The sequence below is a fragment of the Psittacula echo genome, assembly GCF_963264785.1.
Source record: "Psittacula echo genome assembly, chromosome: 28".
NCBI lineage: Eukaryota > Metazoa > Chordata > Aves > Psittaciformes > Psittacidae > Psittacula > Psittacula echo.
In genome coordinates, this window is record NC_137763.1 from 2,506,952 (window position 1) to 2,527,793 (window position 20,842).

A 20,842-nucleotide genomic window follows, 5' to 3' on the forward strand; every position below is an offset into this window, starting at 1 on the left:
TTGTTCAATTCCTACCAGGTGCTCGTCTACTGCTAAGCTGCCCTTATCTGTCCCTGGTTCCATATACCTCACTGCCCACACTCTTCCAATTATCCATCCTACATCTTCAGGGTTGGTGACATTTAAGAAGAGGTATTTACAGGTTCCACGTCCTCTCCACCCTTGTGGTGGTCTGCACCCATATGGACCCCACTGAACTTTTAGGTATTTGTCTATACCACTACCCAGTATCCAACCAGGGGCTATGGTCTCACAACCCCAATAACTGCAGTAATTTTGATTAGGGTAGTTCCTAGGGCACATATAGAATCCCAGATACTCCCAACATCAGGGGCTCGGGACAAGCTGATATAGAGTAGCATTAAAGCTTGGTCCTCCCGGTGTTATTTGGGTTGTGATAACCTGTCGATCTTCAAATCGGAGTAGGGTCCACTTAAAGGGTTGATGGGGTTGGTAATTTATTCCCTTAGCCCACATTTGAGGTAGATATAAGTAGAATAAACAGTTCGTCTAGGATGTGCCGAAAAGGGTGGAATCTTTTCCATTTCCCTGTTGTTAATAATTTTGGATTAATTGTACTTAATATTACCCCTCCAATTAGAACTTCTGGTATGTTTTCTATAAGGGGCTTTCAAGTCCCTTTGAGCTTTGAGGCAGTTCTTCCAGTACTCCCGTGTAGCTCCAATGACAGGAGTCAGTTCTCCACAGTATTTTACCTCTCTACCTCGCTCATCGACTTGGTTGCCTCGAGCCACGAGGGATAACATCTTCTCGGTAGCAGGGGTAGTCTTCAGGAGAGGGAGTGCTGTTTCGGGTGTTTGCCTCTGATTATATAGCTCTTTTGCCCAGCTCCCTTTTTGGAGCAACAATTTCATTTATATATATAATCCGATGTAGTCTATTACCACCGTTCTCGGCACTCCTGTAGATAGCTTATTTTACACCAGTATCAAAATGTTAGTGTTATTATTACATATCCTAGTCTCCTCTATGTCCATTTAAACCTTCTTGAGAGTGACTTTCAGGTCTCCAGGTGGGCTCACAACTTCCCAAGACTGGTCCGAATCTCTGATAGGTCCTTTTACACGGCTTGCGTGAGTCCAACCCTTCTCTGCTGTCCGGATGGCAGTTTCTGTAGTGAGTAAAACAAGATAGGGTCCCTCCCAACGAGGGGTTAATGAGGATTCCTTCCAAGTTTTAATTAACACTGTATCTCCTGGTTTTATGGAATGAATATGCATATTTAAAGGAGGTCGTTGAGATATCATACCTCATTTATGTAACTCCTCCCTTCGTTTGGTTAGATGAATTAGGTACGGTTTCAACATTACATCTTCAACTATTGGATGTTCAACTGGCATTTCCATATTGTAAGGCATACCATATAACATCTCAAAGGGAGAGAATCCCAAGTCAAACCTGGGTTGTGTCCTGATATTTAACAAAGCTAATGGTAGACATTTAATCCAAGAGAGTTTTGTTTCTATCATGATTTTAGTTAACTGTTTCTTAATTTCTCCATTTATTCTTTCCACCCGTCCCGAGCTTTGGGGATGCCATGGGGTGTGGTACTCCCATTTTATGCCCAATTGATTGTTTCCTTAATTATTTTTGAAGTAAAATGTGGGCCTTTATCTGAGTCTATGACTTCAACAATTCCGTATCTTGGATTTATTAGTTCTAAAAGAATTTTTACCACAGTTTGGGTCGTTGCCTGGGAGGTGGGAAATGCCTCTACAAAATGGGTTAAATGATCTACCATCACTAAGAGGTATTTATAGCTACCAATCTTAGGCATTTCAGTAAATCAATCTGTATTCGTGAAAAGGGTCTTACAGCTAATTCGCGACCTCCTGGGATTGTTTTCCGTTGATGTTGTTTGTTCACCTTTTGACAAGTTAAACAAGATCTTATTATTTCCTTTGCTGTATCATATATTCCTATACACATATATTGTAGGGTAAATTGGTTGACAAGGGCTTGCGTTCCCCAATGTGTTTTTTCATGTATTCTCATCATAATTTGGCAGGCTAAGGTTTTTGGGACAACTTGTCTCCCATCTTCTAATTTCCATTTTCCTTGTTGTTCTTTTAGACCCATTTTAGCTAATTTTTCTTTTTCTGCTCGAATAAACTTACGTGTATCATTTATTTTTTCAGACTCCATAAAAGAGTTTTGCATTATTTTTATGACCCCCAGAGCTGCCCATTTTGCCTCTATGTCTGCTAAATTGTTTCCTCTTATTTCAGACGTTGTTCCCTTTTGATGTCCTTTTATATGAACTACTGCAATGCTTTCAGGTTCTCTCAGGGCCTGGAGGATTTGAATTATTAGCTCTGCATGGATTAGGCCTTTTCCTTGAGAATTTATCAATCCTCTTTCCTCCCAAATTTTTCCAAAAGTATGTATTACACCATATGCATATTTGGAGTCTGCATATATCGTGCCCCGTCTACTCTTTAATAGTTTCAAGGCCTGTACTATTGCATATAGCTCACATGCCTGCGCAGACCAACTGGAATTAAGGGGTCCCGATTGCACAACGCTAAAGTCTTTCCCATCTATAATGGCATATCCTGACTTCCTTTTCCCTTCTATCACTCTTGAAGAACCATCTACAAAGAGTTTTTCGCCCCCTATTAATTCCTCTTCCTCCAAATCTGGGCGTATTTTTACTTGTTCCTCTATATTGTGTATACAATCATGTGATAATTCTTGAGTCAGTTCCCCATATAAAAATTGGGCGGGGTTTTGAAGGCTCGTACTTTCCAATTCCAATCTAGGAGAAGAAATTAGAATTCCTTCATATTTGAGGAGCCTAGCATCGGTAATCCATTTGTCAGCTTTCTGCTGTAATATTCCCCGGATATTGTGGGGCGATAGCACTTTCAATTCCCCCCCGAAAGTAATTTTTCTTGCTTCTTCCTACCAGAAGTGCAGTAGCCACCACGGCTTGAAAGCAGGTCGGCCACCCTCTACTGACTGGATCTAACAATTTTGATAGATATCCTACAGGTTTTTTTCCGTCCTGCCCAATCCTGTGCTAAAACCCCATATCCTGTACCCTTGTCTATGTTTACAAACAAATAAAAAGGTCTTTTCAGATCAGGTAAACTTAGAACAGGTGCATTAACTAAATCCTCTTTCAGCTCCTGTAACTGAGTCTCATCTGATTCAGTCCATTTTAACAGGCCATCTTTGGTTAATTTTTCATATAAAAACTTAACCTTTTTACTATAATCTTCTATCCATTGTCTACAATAGCCAAGTAAGCGCCGCACCTGTCTCTTAGTAGTTGGAGCTTTCAGAGATAATATACCAGTGACTCTTTCTGGATCTAGCTTTTTTGTTCCCTTGCTGAGCCAGTATCCCAGATATTTTACTTCCTCCTCCACAAACTGTAACTTCGATTCAGACACTTTTAATCCCTGTAAACTTAAAAAATTTAATAATCTAATACTTTCTCGCCGAACATCCTCTTCTTGTGCTCCTGCTAATAACAAATCATCAACATCTTGTACTAATGTCACATTACTCCCCTTTTCGTATTTTTGTAATATCTGCTCTAAAGCTTGTCCAAATACATTAGGGGATTCTGTGAAGCCCTGAGGAAGAACTGTCCACCTTAATTGCTGCTTTCGATGTGTCTCAGGGTCTTCCCATTCAAAAGCAAACAAACCTCTAAAATCCTCTTGTAAGGAACAAACCCAAAACACATCTTTTGAATCTATTACACTATACCAACAATCTTTGGGATTTATTTTGCTCAGAATTGTATATGGATTTGCTACTACAGGAAACCTAGAAACAGTTCTTTTATTTATTTCTCTCAGGTCATGGACCAACCTCTATTTTCCATCTGCCGTTTTTACAGGTAATATTGGAGTTATTAAAAGGGGATATACAGGGTTCCAACAGTCTCTTTTTAAGTAAACGATCTATTTCAGGTTTAAATCCCCACCAGCCCTCTTCTGCGAGAGGGTGTTGTTTGATCCTGACAGGTTTATCTGGGTCTCTAATTGTTATTGAAAAGGGTTCGATGTCCAATTTTCCTATTGTGTCAGGATTATACCATACTTCTGGATTTATCTTTTCTTGGTCCACTAATCGAAGGGAACATAATTTTACTTGTAGTTCCTCATCTTGAATTTCTAAACTAATTCCTAATCCTATCATTAGATCTCTTCCCAAAAGATTATAGTCTGCCTCAGGTACGAGCAGCAGTGACTCTACCCCAATTTTAGAACCTGTTTCAAATATTGTGTCTCTTAATTACAGGTACCCCAAAGGGTTCCCCTTTCGCCCCTATAACTTGTACAATTTCTTAAGATTTCTTTTATAGCCCCAAGGAAGTCTTTGAACAGTTGATCTTTCCGCCCCTGAGTCCACAAGGAACTCAATTTCTTGTTGCCAGGGACCCACTTTACGTTTTATCAAGGGCTCTTTAGTCTCTTGGGTCCCCAGCAAATAGAGCCCTGACCTCTTCAGCCCTCCTTCCACATTTTCTCATCAGCTATATGCTTCCTACATTCACAATTGTTAAAATGACACAAGTTGGATGAACCTTCGCCCTCAAGCGTAAGAGATGGGTTTGCTTATGCAGCCTGCATAAAACTGCAAGTGCCATACAATTATATCTAGAGATACAGATGCGGATATATCTATAGATATTTATGTCTTGTGCAGAACATCCTCCTCTGTGCTAGAAATTAAATCCTAGCACATGCCTCCATATTTGAGCTTGCAGCTGTTGACAGCAATGTACCATAAAAGGAGTACAGTACCTGGACAATGAAAGGCAAGAAAAGGAAGACAAGTTGCTGCTGACAGTTGTGACAGTCAGCAGCAGGCAGTATTCTAGCAGGTGCCTGGAAAACCTGTGAAGACCACTTAGCATGCATTGTATATTCCTAAGTACTTCTTGCAGGCACTGTGTGTGAAGGCAGAGCCAAAAAAGACATCAGCAAAACCAAGCTGGAATATAAAGGCATGAATTCAACTGCAAAAAGTATGACTATGCCTCCAAAAGCAAAAAACTGACACATCCTGACATTAAAGGCTGAGATGCAACATTTTCTTTTAAGCCCACATAGGCTAAAAACACAATGGTGCAAGTCCGCTCTGCTTAAGCAGTTCTTAAATTTTAAAGAGCACCACAGTCAGGCTGTATCTCAAGACTTGGTTGTCACAGGCTATTAAATAGAAGCAAATGAACACAGCAGGTTGCAATCAGCATGTTTCAGGGCTACCAAATGCTTTCTACTACAGTTCAGGCTGTTTTTTGTTGGTTTTTTTTTTTTTTTTTTTTTTTTTTTTTTAAAAAAAAAAAGAAACACCAAAAGACAAAAAAACGAAACACAAAACAAAAAGCCCATGCATTCCCTGTTAGGATGCTTGTCTGCTATGGAAAGCTGTAATGAGCATATATATTCACAGCCCCACAGAGTTCTTAGGTGGGTCTGTTTCTCACGTTTACTTAGTGTGACCGGCCTCTTGGTCTCAAGGGTATCAGGGGGTGCCTCCGGGTACCTCGGAGCACTTGGCACGTTAGAGGGATTCTCCGGTGGAGGCAGAGGCTGAGGTAGAGGAGGGGGACGTATATACGGTGGGGGCGACATAGGAACCTTTTTCTCTGCCATAGTCTTTTTTTCATCCCCCTTTTTCTTTTAAAGGATATAGATTGACTCTAGTCTCTGATCCTATCCACAATTGGGCATATTCACTTTCTTCCAAATCAAAAAGCTCTTTCAAATTGACGTATATTCAGGGCCTGACATACCCGACTTTAAAAAGACCCATATACTGGCCAACATAGGTGATCGGCTCTAATCTGTTTACCTCCCCATACTTCCATACAATAATTATCATTTTTTTTCCCTATCCCTCCCTTTCCTGGAGAGAAAATCATTCCAGTGCTTAATCATTAAACCTAAAGGACTAGCTGGAGATATCTAAGGTACTCTAACCTCTCCTTAGAACCTCCCATGGGACCAGAAACCTTGCTCTTTTTTTTTCTGTCCCATCTTCCGGTGTGGCTTGTTTCACTCAGTCTTTCATATGCCCTCTCCTTGTGGCCCAGTCCCTCGCGGGAGATGGGAACCGCACTACTAAGAGGTCCGCACTCGCTTCGTCCGTACCTGGACGTCTCACTCATGCACACACCAGGATTCCCAACCCCAACCGAACGGATCCCAGTTTCGCAATATACTCACATGTCCTCATGTCTGTCCTCTTCGTTCGGGCTTCGTGCACAAAGATTAAGGGGTTTGCCGGCTTTACCTTTTATCTGCTACCGAATTTAGGTTCGTCGGTGGAGAAAGGACTGAATCACAAACAGGAGGCCACTCCTGGGAGTGGGGCGCCTCCTCCTGGGATGTGAATCCCGTCAGAATTTCTCCATCCGAGTCACGGCACCAATTTGTTATTGAAGAGTGAGCCAATCTCGTTTTAAAATATAAATTTATTAATTTGAGCAAGCGATAGCAGATAAAAAAACAGCGCTGGGTGCGCCGGGAGGCTCCGCTCCGCCCCCCTCAAAATGCACACCGGGTCTTTTTGGAGGCTGTCCCTTATACCTTTTCGGCTCGGGACTTCAGCCAATCATGTGGTCCCCCCCACCCGGACATCCTGACGTGGCTCTTTTCCACTGGTTCTCCCCACCGCTGGAGTCTCATCCTCGAGAAACTTCGAGATGTTTCCAGAAGCCTCGGGAAGCTCCCAGAAGTTTCGAGAAGTCTCCTGGAAGTTTCAAGGAGCTCCCGCCCCCAGCTCAGTTGTCATAGCAACCTCCATCCCCCATATGCTGTAACAAGACACTACCTCAAACTACTCAACCCCCCCCTTTTTCCCTCTCACAATCCCCTGCAGTAACACAACTGACTTCTCCCTCCCAATACAGAAGTCGTAATGCAGAAATACAACAGCTACAAAACAAAAGAAAACATGTTCCTACACAAAGTGACAGTCACAGAGAGCTTCCCAAAATGTAACAAACAATATCCTCCTTTAAACCTTTTGATGAACAAACTCTACACATTACACTCCACTCCCTTAATCATCTTAGTTGCCCTGCGCTGGACTCTCTCCAGCAGGTCCCTGTCCTTCTTGAACTGAGGGGCCCAGAACTGGACACAAGATTCCAGATGCGGTCTCACCGGGGCAGAGTAGAGGGGGAGGAGGACCTCTCTTGACCTACTGACCACCCCCCTTCTAATACACCCCAGGATGCCATTGGCCTTCCTGGCCACAAGGGCACAGTGCTGGCTCATGGTCATCCTCCTATCAACCAGGACCCCCAGGTCCCTTTCCCCTTCACTGCTCTCTAATAGGTTATTCCCCAACCTGTACTGGAACCTGGGGTTGTTCCTGCTCAGATGCAGGACTCTACACTTTCCCTTGTTATATTTCATCAAGTTTCTCCCTGCCCAACTCTCCAGCCTGTCCAGGTCTCGCTGGATGGCAGCACAGCCTTCTGGCGTGTCAGCCACTCCTCCCAGCTTAGTGTCATCAGCAAACTTGCTGATAGTACACTCAATTCCCTCATCTAAATCATTGATGAATATATTAAATAATACTGGTCCCAGTACTGACCCTTGAGGCACTCCACTAGATACAGGCCTCCAACTAGACTCCGCCCCATAGACTACAACTCTCTGGCTTCTCTCCTTCAGCCAGTTTGCAGTCCACCTCACTACCTGATCATCCAGACCACACTTCCTCAGTTTAGCTGTGAGGATGCTGTGGGAGACTGTGTCAAACGCTTTACTGAAGTCAAGGTAGACCACATCCACCGCTCTGCCATAATCCAACCACTTTGTTATGTCTTCATAAAAGGCTATGAGGTTGGTCAAGCATGACTTCCCCTTGGTAAAGCCATGTTGACTGCCCCTCATAACCCTCTTATCCTTGACATGCCTTAAGATGGCATCAAGGATAAGGTGTTCCATCACTTTCCCAGGGATGGAGGTGAGGATGACCGGTCTATAGTTACCCGGGTCCTCCTTCTTGCCCTTTTTGAAGACTGGAGTGACATTTGCTTTCTTCCAGTCCTCAGGCACCTCTACCGTTTCCCAAGAGTTGTCAAAGATGATGGAGAGTGGTCCAGCAATGACTTCAGCCAGCTCCCTCAGTACCCGCGGGTGCATCCCATCTGGACCCATGGATTTATGGATGTCCAGATTGCTCAATTGCTCCCTAACCCATTCCTCATCGACTAAGGCAAACTCCTCCAATTTCCCGACTTCATCTGGGTCCTCAGGGGTACGGGGCTCCTCAGGACAGCCTCCAGCAGAGTAGACAGAGACAAAGAAGGCATTCAGCAACTCTGCCATCACTGTATCTTCTGTCACCAAGGCACTGATCCCATTCATCAGTGGGCCTACATTGCCTCTGGTGTTGGAGCCCAGAGCATCCCCACATCCCTGCGTGTGAGCCCAGAGCATCCCCACATCCCTGCGTGTGAGCCCAGAGCATCCCCACATCCCTGCGTGTGAGCCCAGAGCATCCCCACATCCCTGCGTGCGGCGGGGATCCGGGCTCAGGCGCTCCCTGAACCCGGCTCCTGTTCAGCCCCCAGCACCCAACACCCCCAGGTCCGTCTCCTGGGGCTGCTCTGGATCCCTGCTCCGCCCACCCTGAAGTTGCGCCTGGGATGGCCCCGACCCAGGGCCAGGACCTTGCCCTCGGCTTGGCTGAATCCCTGAGGCTGGCACCGGGCACCTCTCAGCGTGCCCAGGCCCCTCCGGATCCCCTCCCTTCCCTCAGCGTTATCAGCGCAGCCCAGAGCAGCGCCACGGCCCCCCCCAGGCTCCTCCCACGCCCCCCCCACCCGCGGCTCTTTCGCTTTCCCTTTCCCAGCAAGGAGCAGGAACCCGGGAAGGAGCCGGGACGGTCCCGGGCCGAGGAGGAGGCAGAGCCCGAGCGCCGCCGCAAGCCAGGTGAGTGCTGCCTGAGGCAAGGAGATCCCAGCTCCCAGAGCACCCCCACATCCCTGTTCCTTACCCCCAGAGCTCCCTAACTCCCTCTGGTTGAGCCCAGAAGATCCCTAAATCTCTGTTTCTGAGCACAGAAGTTTCTTAAGTCTCGGTTTCTGCATCCAGAGATCCCTAAATCCCTGCTTCTCACCCCCAGAATCATTAAATCCCTATTTCTGGAGCCACAAGCTCCCGAAATCAGTCGGTTGGACCCCATAAGCTCCCCACATCCGTCTTTCTGACCCCTTAAGCTCCCAAAATCCCTATTTATGAACACAAAAAGATCTCAGAATCTCTGTTTTCTAGCCAAAAGCTCCCCAGATCCCAATATCTGAGCCCAGAGAATCCCCAAATCCCTGTTTCCGAGACCCAAATCTCCTGAAACCCCTCTTTATTAGCCCCGTTTCCCTAAATCCCTCCTTCTAAGCCCAGAAGATCCCTAAATCGTTGGGTTTGATCCCAATGGCTTGTGAAATCCTTTTTTTCTGGGAAGAGAACCTCCCTAAATCCCCATTTCTGACCCCGGGATCTCCCTAAATCCCAGTTTGTGACCCCAGGAGCCCCCTAAATCCCAGTTTCTGATGCTGGAATCTCCCTAAATCCCCGTTTTGGACTGCAGAAGCCCCCTAAATCCCAGTTTGTGGCCCCAAAGCTCCCTGAATCCCAGCCCCATAGCGGGATGTGGGCAGCTCCAAACCTTGCCCAGGTTTCTCCCCACCCCCACCCGTGGCTCTTTCTCTTTCCCCAGTGATTCCCAGAAAAGGGCAGGAAACCCTGGAAGGAGCCCAGAGCACCCCCACATCCCTGTTTCTTAGCCCCAAAGCTCCCTGAATCACATTTTTAACCCAAAAGCTCCCTCAAACCCACTTTCTAAGCCTGGAAGCTCCCCAAATCCCTGTTTCTGAGCAAAGCTCTCTGAAGAAGCATTTAAGCCCAGAAGATCCCTAAATCCCTGTTACTGAGCTCAAAAGATCCCTGATTCGCTGTGTTTGAGCCCAAAAGCTCTGTAAATCTGAGTTTCTTAGCCCGAAATCTTGTGGAATCCCTGCTTCTGAGCACAGAAGTTTCCTCAATCCCTATTTCTCAGCACAGAAGCTCCCAAAATCCCTGTTTCTGACACCAGAATATTCCTAAATTCCTGCTTCTCTGCAAAAAACTGTTTCTACATCACTGGTTTTGAGCTCAGAAGCTCCCTCAAGCCCCGTTTCTGAGACTAAACTTTCCCTAAATCCTTGTTTCTGGGCTGAAAAGCTTTTCAAATCCCTGTTTCTGACTCGGGAAGCTCCCTAAATCCCAGATTCTGATCCCAAAGCTCCCTAAATGCCAGCCCCATAGCGGGATGTGGGCAGCTCCATAGCCCTGCCCAGGTTCCTCCCCACCCCCACCCGTGGTTCTTTCACTTTCCCTTTTCCCGGTAATTCCTGGAAAAGGGCAGGAAACCCTGGAAGGAGCCCAGAGCACCCCCACATCCCTGCGTGTGAGCCCAGAGCATCCCCACATCCCTGCGTGTGAGCCCAGAGCACCCCCACATCCCTGCGTGTGAGCCCAGAGCATTCCCACATCCCTGCGTGTGAGCCCAGAGCATCCCCACATCCCTGCGTGTGAGCCCAGAGCACCCCCACATCCCTGCGTGTGAGCCCAGAGCATCCCCACATCCCTGCGTGTGAGCCCAGAGCACCCCCACATCCCTGCGTGTGAGCCCAGAGCATCCCCACATCCCTGCGTGTGAGCCCAGAGCACCCCCACATCCCTGCGTGTGAGCCCAGAGCATCCCCACATCCCTGCGTGTGAGCCCAGAGCATCCCCACATCCCTGCGTGTGAGCCCAGAGCATCCCCACATCCCTGCGTGCGGCGGGGATCCGGGCTCAGGCGCTCCCTGAACCCGGCTCCTGTTCAGCCCCCAGCACCCAACACCCCCAGGTCCGTCTCCTGGGGCTGCTCTGGATCCCTGCTCCGCCCACCCTGAAGTTGCGCCTGGGATGGCCCCGACCCAGGGCCAGGACCTTGCCCTCGGCTTGGCTGAATCCCTGAGGCTGGCACCGGGCACCTCTCAGCGTGCCCAGGCCCCTCCGGATCCCCTCCCTTCCCTCAGCGTTATCAGCGCAGCCCAGAGCAGCGCCACGGCCCCCCCAGGCTCCTCCCACGCCCCCCCCACCCGCGGCTCTTTCGCTTTCCCTTTCCCAGCAAGGAGCAGGAACCCGGGAAGGAGCCGGGACGGTCCCGGGCCGAGGAGGAGGCAGAGCCCGAGCGCCGCCGCAAGCCAGGTGAGTGCTGCCTGAGGCAAGGAGATCCCAGCTCCCAGAGCACCCCCACATCCCTGTTCCTTACCCCCAGAGCTCCCTAACTCCCTCTGGTTGAGCCCAGAAGATCCCTAAATCTCTGTTTCTGAGCACAGAAGTTTCTTAAGTCTCGGTTTCTGCATCCAGAGATCCCTAAATCCCTGCTTCTCACCCCCAGAATCATTAAATCCCTATTTCTGGAGCCACAAGCTCCCGAAATCAGTCGGTTGGACCCCATAAGCTCCCCACATCCGTCTTTCTGACCCCTTAAGCTCCCAAAATCCCTATTTATGAACACAAAAAGATCTCAGAATCTCTGTTTTCTAGCCAAAAGCTCCCCAGATCCCAATATCTGAGCCCAGAGAATCCCCAAATCCCTGTTTCCGAGACCCAAATCTCCTGAAACCCCTCTTTATTAGCCCCGTTTCCCTAAATCCCTCCTTCTAAGCCCAGAAGATCCCTAAATCGTTGGGTTTGATCCCAATGGCTTGTGAAATCCTTTTTTTCTGGGAAGAGAACCTCCCTAAATCCCCATTTCTGACCCCGGGATCTCCCTAAATCCCAGTTTGTGACCCCAGGAGCCCCCTAAATCCCAGTTTCTGATGCTGGAATCTCCCTAAATCCCCGTTTTGGACTGCAGAAGCCCCCTAAATCCCAGTTTGTGGCCCCAAAGCTCCCTGAATCCCAGCCCCATAGCGGGATGTGGGCAGCTCCAAACCTTGCCCAGGTTTCTCCCCACCCCCACCCGTGGCTCTTTCTCTTTCCCCAGTGATTCCCAGAAAAGGGCAGGAAACCCTGGAAGGAGCCCAGAGCACCCCCACATCCCTGTTTCTTAGCCCCAAAGCTCCCTGAATCACATTTTTAACCCAAAAGCTCCCTCAAACCCACTTTCTAAGCCTGGAAGCTCCCCAAATCCCTGTTTCTGAGCAAAGCTCTCTGAAGAAGCATTTAAGCCCAGAAGATCCCTAAATCCCTGTTACTGAGCTCAAAAGATCCCTGATTCGCTGTGTTTGAGCCCAAAAGCTCTGTAAATCTGAGTTTCTTAGCCCGAAATCTTGTGGAATCCCTGCTTCTGAGCACAGAAGTTTCCTCAATCCCTATTTCTCAGCACAGAAGCTCCCAAAATCCCTGTTTCTGACACCAGAATATTCCTAAATTCCTGCTTCTCTGCAAAAAACTGTTTCTACATCACTGGTTTTGAGCTCAGAAGCTCCCTCAAGCCCCGTTTCTGAGACTAAACTTTCCCTAAATCCTTGTTTCTGGGCTGAAAAGCTTTTCAAATCCCTGTTTCTGACTCGGGAAGCTCCCTAAATCCCAGATTCTGATCCCAAAGCTCCCTAAATGCCAGCCCCATAGCGGGATGTGGGCAGCTCCATAGCCCTGCCCAGGTTCCTCCCCACCCCCACCCGTGGTTCTTTCACTTTCCCTTTTCCCGGTAATTCCTGGAAAAGGGCAGGAAACCCTGGAAGGAGCCCAGAGCACCCCCACATCCCTGCGTGTGAGCCCAGAGCATCCCCACATCCCTGCGTGTGAGCCCAGAGCACCCCCACATCCCTGCGTGTGAGCCCAGAGCATTCCCACATCCCTGCGTGTGAGCCCAGAGCATCCCCACATCCCTGCGTGTGAGCCCAGAGCACCCCCACATCCCTGCGTGTGAGCCCAGAGCATCCCCACATCCCTGCGTGTGAGCCCAGAGCACCCCCACATCCCTGCGTGTGAGCCCAGAGCATCCCCACATCCCTGCGTGTGAGCCCAGAGCACCCCCACATCCCTGCGTGTGAGCCCAGAGCATCCCCACATCCCTGCGTGTGAGCCCAGAGCATCCCCACATCCCTGCGTGTGAGCCCAGAGCATCCCCACATCCCTGCGTGCGGCGGGGATCCGGGCTCAGGCGCTCCCTGAACCCGGCTCCTGTTCAGCCCCCAGCACCCAACACCCCCAGGTCCGTCTCCTGGGGCTGCTCTGGATCCCTGCTCCGCCCACCCTGAAGTTGCGCCTGGGATGGCCCCGACCCAGGGCCAGGACCTTGCCCTCGGCTTGGCTGAATCCCTGAGGCTGGCACCGGGCACCTCTCAGCGTGCCCAGGCCCCTCCGGATCCCCTCCCTTCCCTCAGCGTTATCAGCGCAGCCCAGAGCAGCGCCACGGCCCCCCCAGGCTCCTCCCACGCCCCCCCCACCCGCGGCTCTTTCGCTTTCCCTTTCCCAGCAAGGAGCAGGAACCCGGGAAGGAGCCGGGACGGTCCCGGGCCGAGGAGGAGGCAGAGCCCGAGCGCCGCCGCAAGCCAGGTGAGTGCTGCCTGAGGCAAGGAGATCCCAGCTCCCAGAGCACCCCCACATCCCTGTTCCTTACCCCCAGAGCTCCCTAACTCCCTCTGGTTGAGCCCAGAAGATCCCTAAATCTCTGTTTCTGAGCACAGAAGTTTCTTAAGTCTCGGTTTCTGCATCCAGAGATCCCTAAATCCCTGCTTCTCACCCCCAGAATCATTAAATCCCTATTTCTGGAGCCACAAGCTCCCGAAATCAGTCGGTTGGACCCCATAAGCTCCCCACATCCGTCTTTCTGACCCCTTAAGCTCCCAAAATCCCTATTTATGAACACAAAAAGATCTCAGAATCTCTGTTTTCTAGCCAAAAGCTCCCCAGATCCCAATATCTGAGCCCAGAGAATCCCCAAATCCCTGTTTCCGAGACCCAAATCTCCTGAAACCCCTCTTTATTAGCCCCGTTTCCCTAAATCCCTCCTTCTAAGCCCAGAAGATCCCTAAATCGTTGGGTTTGATCCCAATGGCTTGTGAAATCCTTTTTTTCTGGGAAGAGAACCTCCCTAAATCCCCATTTCTGACCCCGGGATCTCCCTAAATCCCAGTTTGTGACCCCAGGAGCCCCCTAAATCCCAGTTTCTGATGCTGGAATCTCCCTAAATCCCCGTTTTGGACTGCAGAAGCCCCCTAAATCCCAGTTTGTGGCCCCAAAGCTCCCTGAATCCCAGCCCCATAGCGGGATGTGGGCAGCTCCAAACCTTGCCCAGGTTTCTCCCCACCCCCACCCGTGGCTCTTTCTCTTTCCCCAGTGATTCCCAGAAAAGGGCAGGAAACCCTGGAAGGAGCCCAGAGCACCCCCACATCCCTGTTTCTTAGCCCCAAAGCTCCCTGAATCACATTTTTAACCCAAAAGCTCCCTCAAACCCACTTTCTAAGCCTGGAAGCTCCCCAAATCCCTGTTTCTGAGCAAAGCTCTCTGAAGAAGCATTTAAGCCCAGAAGATCCCTAAATCCCTGTTACTGAGCTCAAAAGATCCCTGATTCGCTGTGTTTGAGCCCAAAAGCTCTGTAAATCTGAGTTTCTTAGCCCGAAATCTTGTGGAATCCCTGCTTCTGAGCACAGAAGTTTCCTCAATCCCTATTTCTCAGCACAGAAGCTCCCAAAATCCCTGTTTCTGACACCAGAATATTCCTAAATTCCTGCTTCTCTGCAAAAAACTGTTTCTACATCACTGGTTTTGAGCTCAGGAGCTCCCTCAAGCCCCGTTTCTGAGACTAAACTTTCCCTAAATCCTTGTTTCTGGGCTGAAAAGCTTTTCAAATCCCTGTTTCTGACTCGGGAAGCTCCCTAAATCCCAGATTCTGATCCCAAAGCTCCCTAAATGCCAGCCCCATAGCGGGATGTGGGCAGCTCCATAGCCCTGCCCAGGTTCCTCCCCACCCCCACCCGTGGTTCTTTCACTTTCCCTTTTCCCGGTAATTCCTGGAAAAGGGCAGGAAACCCTGGAAGGAGCCCAGAGCACCCCCACATCCCTGCGTGTGAGCCCAGAGCATCCCCACATCCCTGCGTGTGAGCCCAGAGCACCCCCACATCCCTGCGTGTGAGCCCAGAGCATTCCCACATCCCTGCGTGTGAGCCCAGAGCATCCCCACATCCCTGCGTGTGAGCCCAGAGCACCCCCACATCCCTGCGTGTGAGCCCAGAGCATCCCCACATCCCTGCGTGTGAGCCCAGAGCACCCCCACATCCCTGCGTGTGAGCCCAGAGCATCCCCACATCCCTGCGTGTGAGCCCAGAGCACCCCCACATCCCTGCGTGTGAGCCCAGAGCATCCCCACATCCCTGCGTGTGAGCCCAGAGCATCCCCACATCCCTGCGTGTGAGCCCAGAGCATCCCCACATCCCTGCGTGCGGCGGGGATCCGGGCTCAGGCGCTCCCTGAACCCGGCTCCTGTTCAGCCCCCAGCACCCAACACCCCCAGGTCCGTCTCCTGGGGCTGCTCTGGATCCCTGCTCCGCCCACCCTGAAGTTGCGCCTGGGATGGCCCCGACCCAGGGCCAGGACCTTGCCCTCGGCTTGGCTGAATCCCTGAGGCTGGCACCGGGCACCTCTCAGCGTGCCCAGGCCCCTCCGGATCCCCTCCCTTCCCTCAGCGTTATCAGCGCAGCCCAGAGCAGCGCCACGGCCCCCCCCAGGCTCCTCCCACGCCCCCCCCACCCGCGGCTCTTTCGCTTTCCCTTTCCCAGCAAGGAGCAGGAACCCGGGAAGGAGCCGGGACGGTCCCGGGCCGAGGAGGAGGCAGAGCCCGAGCGCCGCCGCAAGCCAGGTGAGTGCTGCCTGAGGCAAGGAGATCCCAGCTCCCAGAGCACCCCCACATCCCTGTTCCTTACCCCCAGAGCTCCCTAACTCCCTCTGGTTGAGCCCAGAAGATCCCTAAATCTCTGTTTCTGAGCACAGAAGTTTCTTAAGTCTCGGTTTCTGCATCCAGAGATCCCTAAATCCCTGCTTCTCACCCCCAGAATCATTAAATCCCTATTTCTGGAGCCACAAGCTCCCGAAATCAGTCGGTTGGACCCCATAAGCTCCCCACATCCGTCTTTCTGACCCCTTAAGCTCCCAAAATCCCTATTTATGAACACAAAAAGATCTCAGAATCTCTGTTTTCTAGCCAAAAGCTCCCCAGATCCCAATATCTGAGCCCAGAGAATCCCCAAATCCCTGTTTCCGAGACCCAAATCTCCTGAAACCCCTCTTTATTAGCCCCGTTTCCCTAAATCCCTCCTTCTAAGCCCAGAAGATTCCTAAATCGTTGGGTTTGATCCCAATGGCTTGTGAAATCCTTTTTTTCTGGGAAGAGAACCTCCCTAAATCCCCATTTCTGACCCCGGGATCTCCCTAAATCCCAGTTTGTGACCCCAGGAGCCCCCTAAATCCCAGTTTCTGATGCTGGAATCTCCCTAAATCCCCGTTTTGGACTGCAGAAGCCCCCTAAATCCCAGTTTGTGGCCCCAAAGCTCCCTGAATCCCAGCCCCATAGCGGGATGTGGGCAGCTCCAAACCTTGCCCAGGTTTCTCCCCACCCCCACCCGTGGCTCTTTCTCTTTCCCCAGTGATTCCCAGAAAAGGGCAGGAAACCCTGGAAGGAGCCCAGAGCACCCCCACATCCCTGTTTCTTAGCCCCAAAGCTCCCTGAATCACATTTTTAACCCAAAAGCTCCCTCAAACCCACTTTCTAAGCCTGGAAGCTCCCCAAATCCCTGTTTCTGAGCAAAGCTCTCTGAAGAAGCATTTAAGCCCAGAAGATCCCTAAATCCCTGTTACTGAGCTCAAAAGATCCCTGATTCGCTGTGTTTGAGCCCAAAAGCTCTGTAAATCTGAGTTTCTTAGCCCGAAATCTTGTGGAATCCCTGCTTCTGAGCACAGAAGTTTCCTCAATCCCTATTTCTCAGCACAGAAGCTCCCAAAATCCCTGTTTCTGACACCAGAATATTCCTAAATTCCTGCTTCTCTGCAAAAAACTGTTTCTACATCACTGGTTTTGAGCTCAGAAGCTCCCTCAAGCCCCGTTTCTGAGACTAAACTTTCCCTAAATCCTTGTTTCTGGGCTGAAAAGCTTTTCAAATCCCTGTTTCTGACTCGGGAAGCTCCCTAAATCCCAGATTCTAATCCCAAAGCTCCCTAAATGTCAGCCCCATAGCGGGATGTGGGCAGCTCCATAGCCCTGCCCAGGTTCCTCCCCACCCCCACCCGTGGTTCTTTCACTTTCCCTTTTCCCGGTAATTCCTGGAAAAGGGCAGGAAACCCTGGAAGGAGCCCTGAGCACCCCCACATCCCTGCGTGTGAGCCCAGAGCATCCCCACATCCCTGCGTGTGAGCCCAGAGCATCCCCACATCCCTGCGTGCGGCGGGGATCCGGGCTCAGGCGCTCCCTGAACCCGGCTCCTGTTCAGCCCCCAGCACCCAACACCCCCAGGTCCGTCTCCTGGGGCTGCTCTGGATCCCTGCTCCGCCCACCCTGAAGTTGCGCCTGGGATGGCCCCGACCCAGGGCCAGGACCTTGCCCTCGGCTTGGCTGAATCCCTGAGGCTGGCACCGGGCACCTCTCAGCGTGCCCAGGCCCCTCCGGATCCCCTCCCTTCCCTCAGCGTTATCAGCGCAGCCCAGAGCAGCGCCACGGCCCCCCCCAGGCTCCTCCCACGCCCCCCCCACCCGCGGCTCTTTCGCTTTCCCTTTCCCAGCAAGGAGCAGGAACCCGGGAAGGAGCCGGGACGGTCCCGGGCCGAGGAGGAGGCAGAGCCCGAGCGCCGCCGCAAGCCAGGTGAGTGCTGCCTGAGGCAAGGAGATCCCAGCTCCCAGAGCACCCCCACATCCCTGTTCCTTACCCCCAGAGCTCCCTAACTCCCTCTGGTTGAGCCCAGAAGATCCCTAAATCTCTGTTTCTGAGCACAGAAGTTTCTTAAGTCTCGGTTTCTGCATCCAGAGATCCCTAAATCCCTGCTTCTCACCCCCCAGAATCATTAAATCCCTATTTCTGGAGCCACAAGCTCCCGAAATCAGTCGGTTGGACCCCATAAGCTCCCCACATCCGTCTTTCTGACCCCGTAAGCTCCCAAAATCCCTATTTATGAACACAAAAAGATCTCAGAATCTCTGTTTTCTAGCCAAAAGCTCCCCAGATCCCAATATCTGAGCCCAGAGAATCCCCAAATCCCTGTTTCCGAGACCCAAATCTCCTGAAACCCCTCTTTATTAGCCCCGTTTCCCTAAATCCCTCCTTCTAAGCCCAGAAGATCCCTAAATCGTTGGGTTTGATCCCAATGGCTTGTGAAATCCTTTTTTTCTGGGAAGAGAACCTCCCTAAATCCCCATTTCTGATCCCGGGATCTCCCTAAATCCCAGTTTGTGACCCCAGGAGCCCCCTAAATCCCAGTTTCTGATGCTGGAATCTCCCTAAATCCCCGTTTTGGACTGCAGAAGCCCCCTAAATCCCAGTTTGTGGCCCCAAAGCTCCCTGAATCCCAGCCCCATAGCGGGATGTGGGCAGCTCCAAACCTTGCCCAGGTTTCTCCCCACCCCCACCCGTGGCTCTTTCTCTTTCCCCAGTGATTCCCAGAAAAGGGCAGGAAACCCTGGAAGGAGCCCAGAGCACCCCCACATCCCTGTTTCTTAGCCTCAAAGCTCCCTGAATCACATTTTTAACCCAAAAGCTCCCTCAAACCCACTTTCTAAGCCTGGAAGCTCCCCAAATCCCTGTTTCTGAGCAAAGCTCTCTGAAGAAGCATTTAAGCTCAGAAGATCCCTAAATGCCTGTTACTGTGCACAGAAGTTTCCTCAATCCCTATTTCTCAGCACGGAAGCTCCCAAAATCCCTGTTTCTGGCACCAGAATATTCCTAAATTCCTGTTTCTCTGCAAAAAACTGTTTCTAAATCACTGGTTTTGAGCTCAAAAGCTCCCTCAAGCCCCATTTCTGAGACCAAAATTTCCCTAAATCCTTGTTTCTGGGCTGAAAAGCTTTTCAAATCCCTGTTTCTGACTCGGGAAGCTCCCTAAATCCCTGTTTCTGAGCCCAAACATTCCCTGTCTTTGTCTGCTCTGAGCTCAGATATTCCCTAAATCACTCTTCCAGAGGTCCAAAGCTCCTGGAATTTCTGGTTTGTAGCCCCAGAATTCCCGAAATTCCCGTTTCCAAGCCCAAAAGCTCCCTCAATGATTTTTTCTCAGCCCCAAAGGGCCCTGAACTGAAGTTTCTGAGCCCAAAATTTCCCTAAATTCGTGTTTCTGATCCCAAAAGCTCCCCAAATTGCTGGTTCTGAGCCCACGTGGTCCCTCAGCATCAGATTTGGAGGCCCAGAAGCTCCTCGGGTGGCTGTTTCTCTGAGCGAAAGTTCCTGAAATCAGTGTTTCTGACACCAAAATTCCCCTGAATTGCTGTTTTGGAGCCCCTGAGCTCGCGACTTTGTGTTTCTGAGCCCTGGAGCTCCCTCAGGTCCTGGTTTGGAGCCCCGAAGCTCTGGCTCATTCCTTGTTCCATGCTCCCAAGGTCCCTGCATGGGCCAGGCTGAGCCCAAAGCCCCATAAATGGGTATTTCTGACCCCAAACCTCCCCAGGTGCCTCTTCTGGAGCCCCCAGGTCTTGTTTGCCGTCAGGTTCCATTATACCCTCTCCCGACCGTGCCCCCAGCTCCATCCGGTGCCATGGAGGGCTCTGGAGATGATGGAGGAGGAGAAGACGTTGCGCTGCGGCCCCGGCCCAGCCACGAGGGTGACAGCAGCCCCTCAGATGGGGATGAAGGCCACGGAGAAGCCAAGGTGTCATCCAAGAGCCCAAGCGCTGTTCCCAAGGGATGTGAGGCTGTGGGTTCAACCGTGCAGCAGGAGACATGGGACCATGTGCCCAGCTGTGCCAAGCGGGAGGGCCTCTGCAGTGAGCCAGGTACTGGAAGAGCAGGGATGGATCCTGATGGGATCAGGGCAGGGAAAACTGTGGAGCAAGAGTGGCCTCAAGCTCACATCTCAACTGTGATGGTTCTTCCTAGAGCCATCGCCGGCAGATGCGTTAGTGGGAGACGGAGATGACAACAGCAAATGGCATCTGGCCTCCGGTTCCTTCAGTGGACACAAGGTGGGAATCCCAAAATCCCTGACTGGGTTGGGGTGGAAAGGACCTTAAAGCTCATCCAGTTCCAAGCCCTGCCACGGACAGGGACACCTTCCACTAGAGCAGCTTGCTCCAAGCCCCTGTGTCCAACCTGGCCTTGAACACTGCCAGGGATGGGGCAGCCACAGCTTCTCTGGGCACCCTGTGCCAGCGCCTCAGCACCCTCACGGGGAAGAGCTTCTGCCTAAGAGCTCATCTCAGTGTCCCCTCTGGCAGGTTAAAGCCATTCCCCTTGGCCTGTCCCTGCAGGCCCCTGTCCAGAGCCCCTCTCCAGGTTTTTTGTAGCCCAAAGCTTGTGGAGGATGAGGGTTGAGATTTCTATGTCAGGGCAGTGTCTCTGGCCTGGATTTGGGAGCTCAACGCTGTACAAGTGGTGGGGCAGAAGAAGACCCTGCTCAGCCCTTGATCTCTTTGGTCCTTCTGAACTTCATTTCTGGTCCTTCAACTCTCCTTTTGTGCAGGCAAAAGCCCCAGGTCACACGAAGCAAGTGGAGAGGACGAACCAGGAGAACCTGAACCACACAGGTACTGGTGAAGCTTCTCAGCAGAACATGGGAGGACAGTGAGCACCTCAATCTTAGAGTGGGTTTGGGGGTTCCTCTTCCAAGAAGACCATGCCCAAGCTGCGGGGAGCCCCACCTCTCCGTGGTGAACCCCAGTTTCTACCT

General features: G+C 51.1%; 1 protein-coding gene across 18 annotated transcripts in view; it reads left to right on the forward strand.

Annotated features, from left to right (window-relative positions):
• The first annotated feature begins 8,635 nt into the window (after positions 1-8,635).
• The window catches only part of LOC308230874 (E3 ubiquitin-protein ligase rnf213-alpha-like), a 55,023-nt gene continuing 42,816 nt past the window's right edge, over positions 8,636-20,842 (forward strand). For 14 of the 18 annotated variants that reach the window (XR_013958583.1, XR_013958584.1, XM_080635845.1 and 11 more), the window contains exons 1-8: positions 8,636-8,936; positions 11,158-11,237; positions 13,459-13,538; positions 15,761-15,840; positions 17,753-17,832; positions 19,625-19,949; positions 20,053-20,138; positions 20,636-20,699. Coding sequence is in view for 16 of the 18 variants with exons in the window: in XM_080635845.1 (XP_080491971.1) it covers positions 8,651-8,936; positions 11,158-11,237; positions 13,459-13,538; positions 15,761-15,840; positions 17,753-17,832; positions 19,625-19,949; positions 20,053-20,138; positions 20,636-20,699 (1,081 nt within the window). In the remaining 2 variants the exon portion in view is untranslated. The remainder of the gene's footprint in view (positions 8,937-11,157; positions 11,238-13,458; positions 13,539-15,760; positions 15,841-17,752; positions 17,833-19,624; positions 19,950-20,052; positions 20,139-20,635; positions 20,700-20,842) is intronic. The other 4 variants (XM_080635855.1, XM_080635858.1, XM_080635860.1 and 1 more) reach the window with 4 other exon arrangements.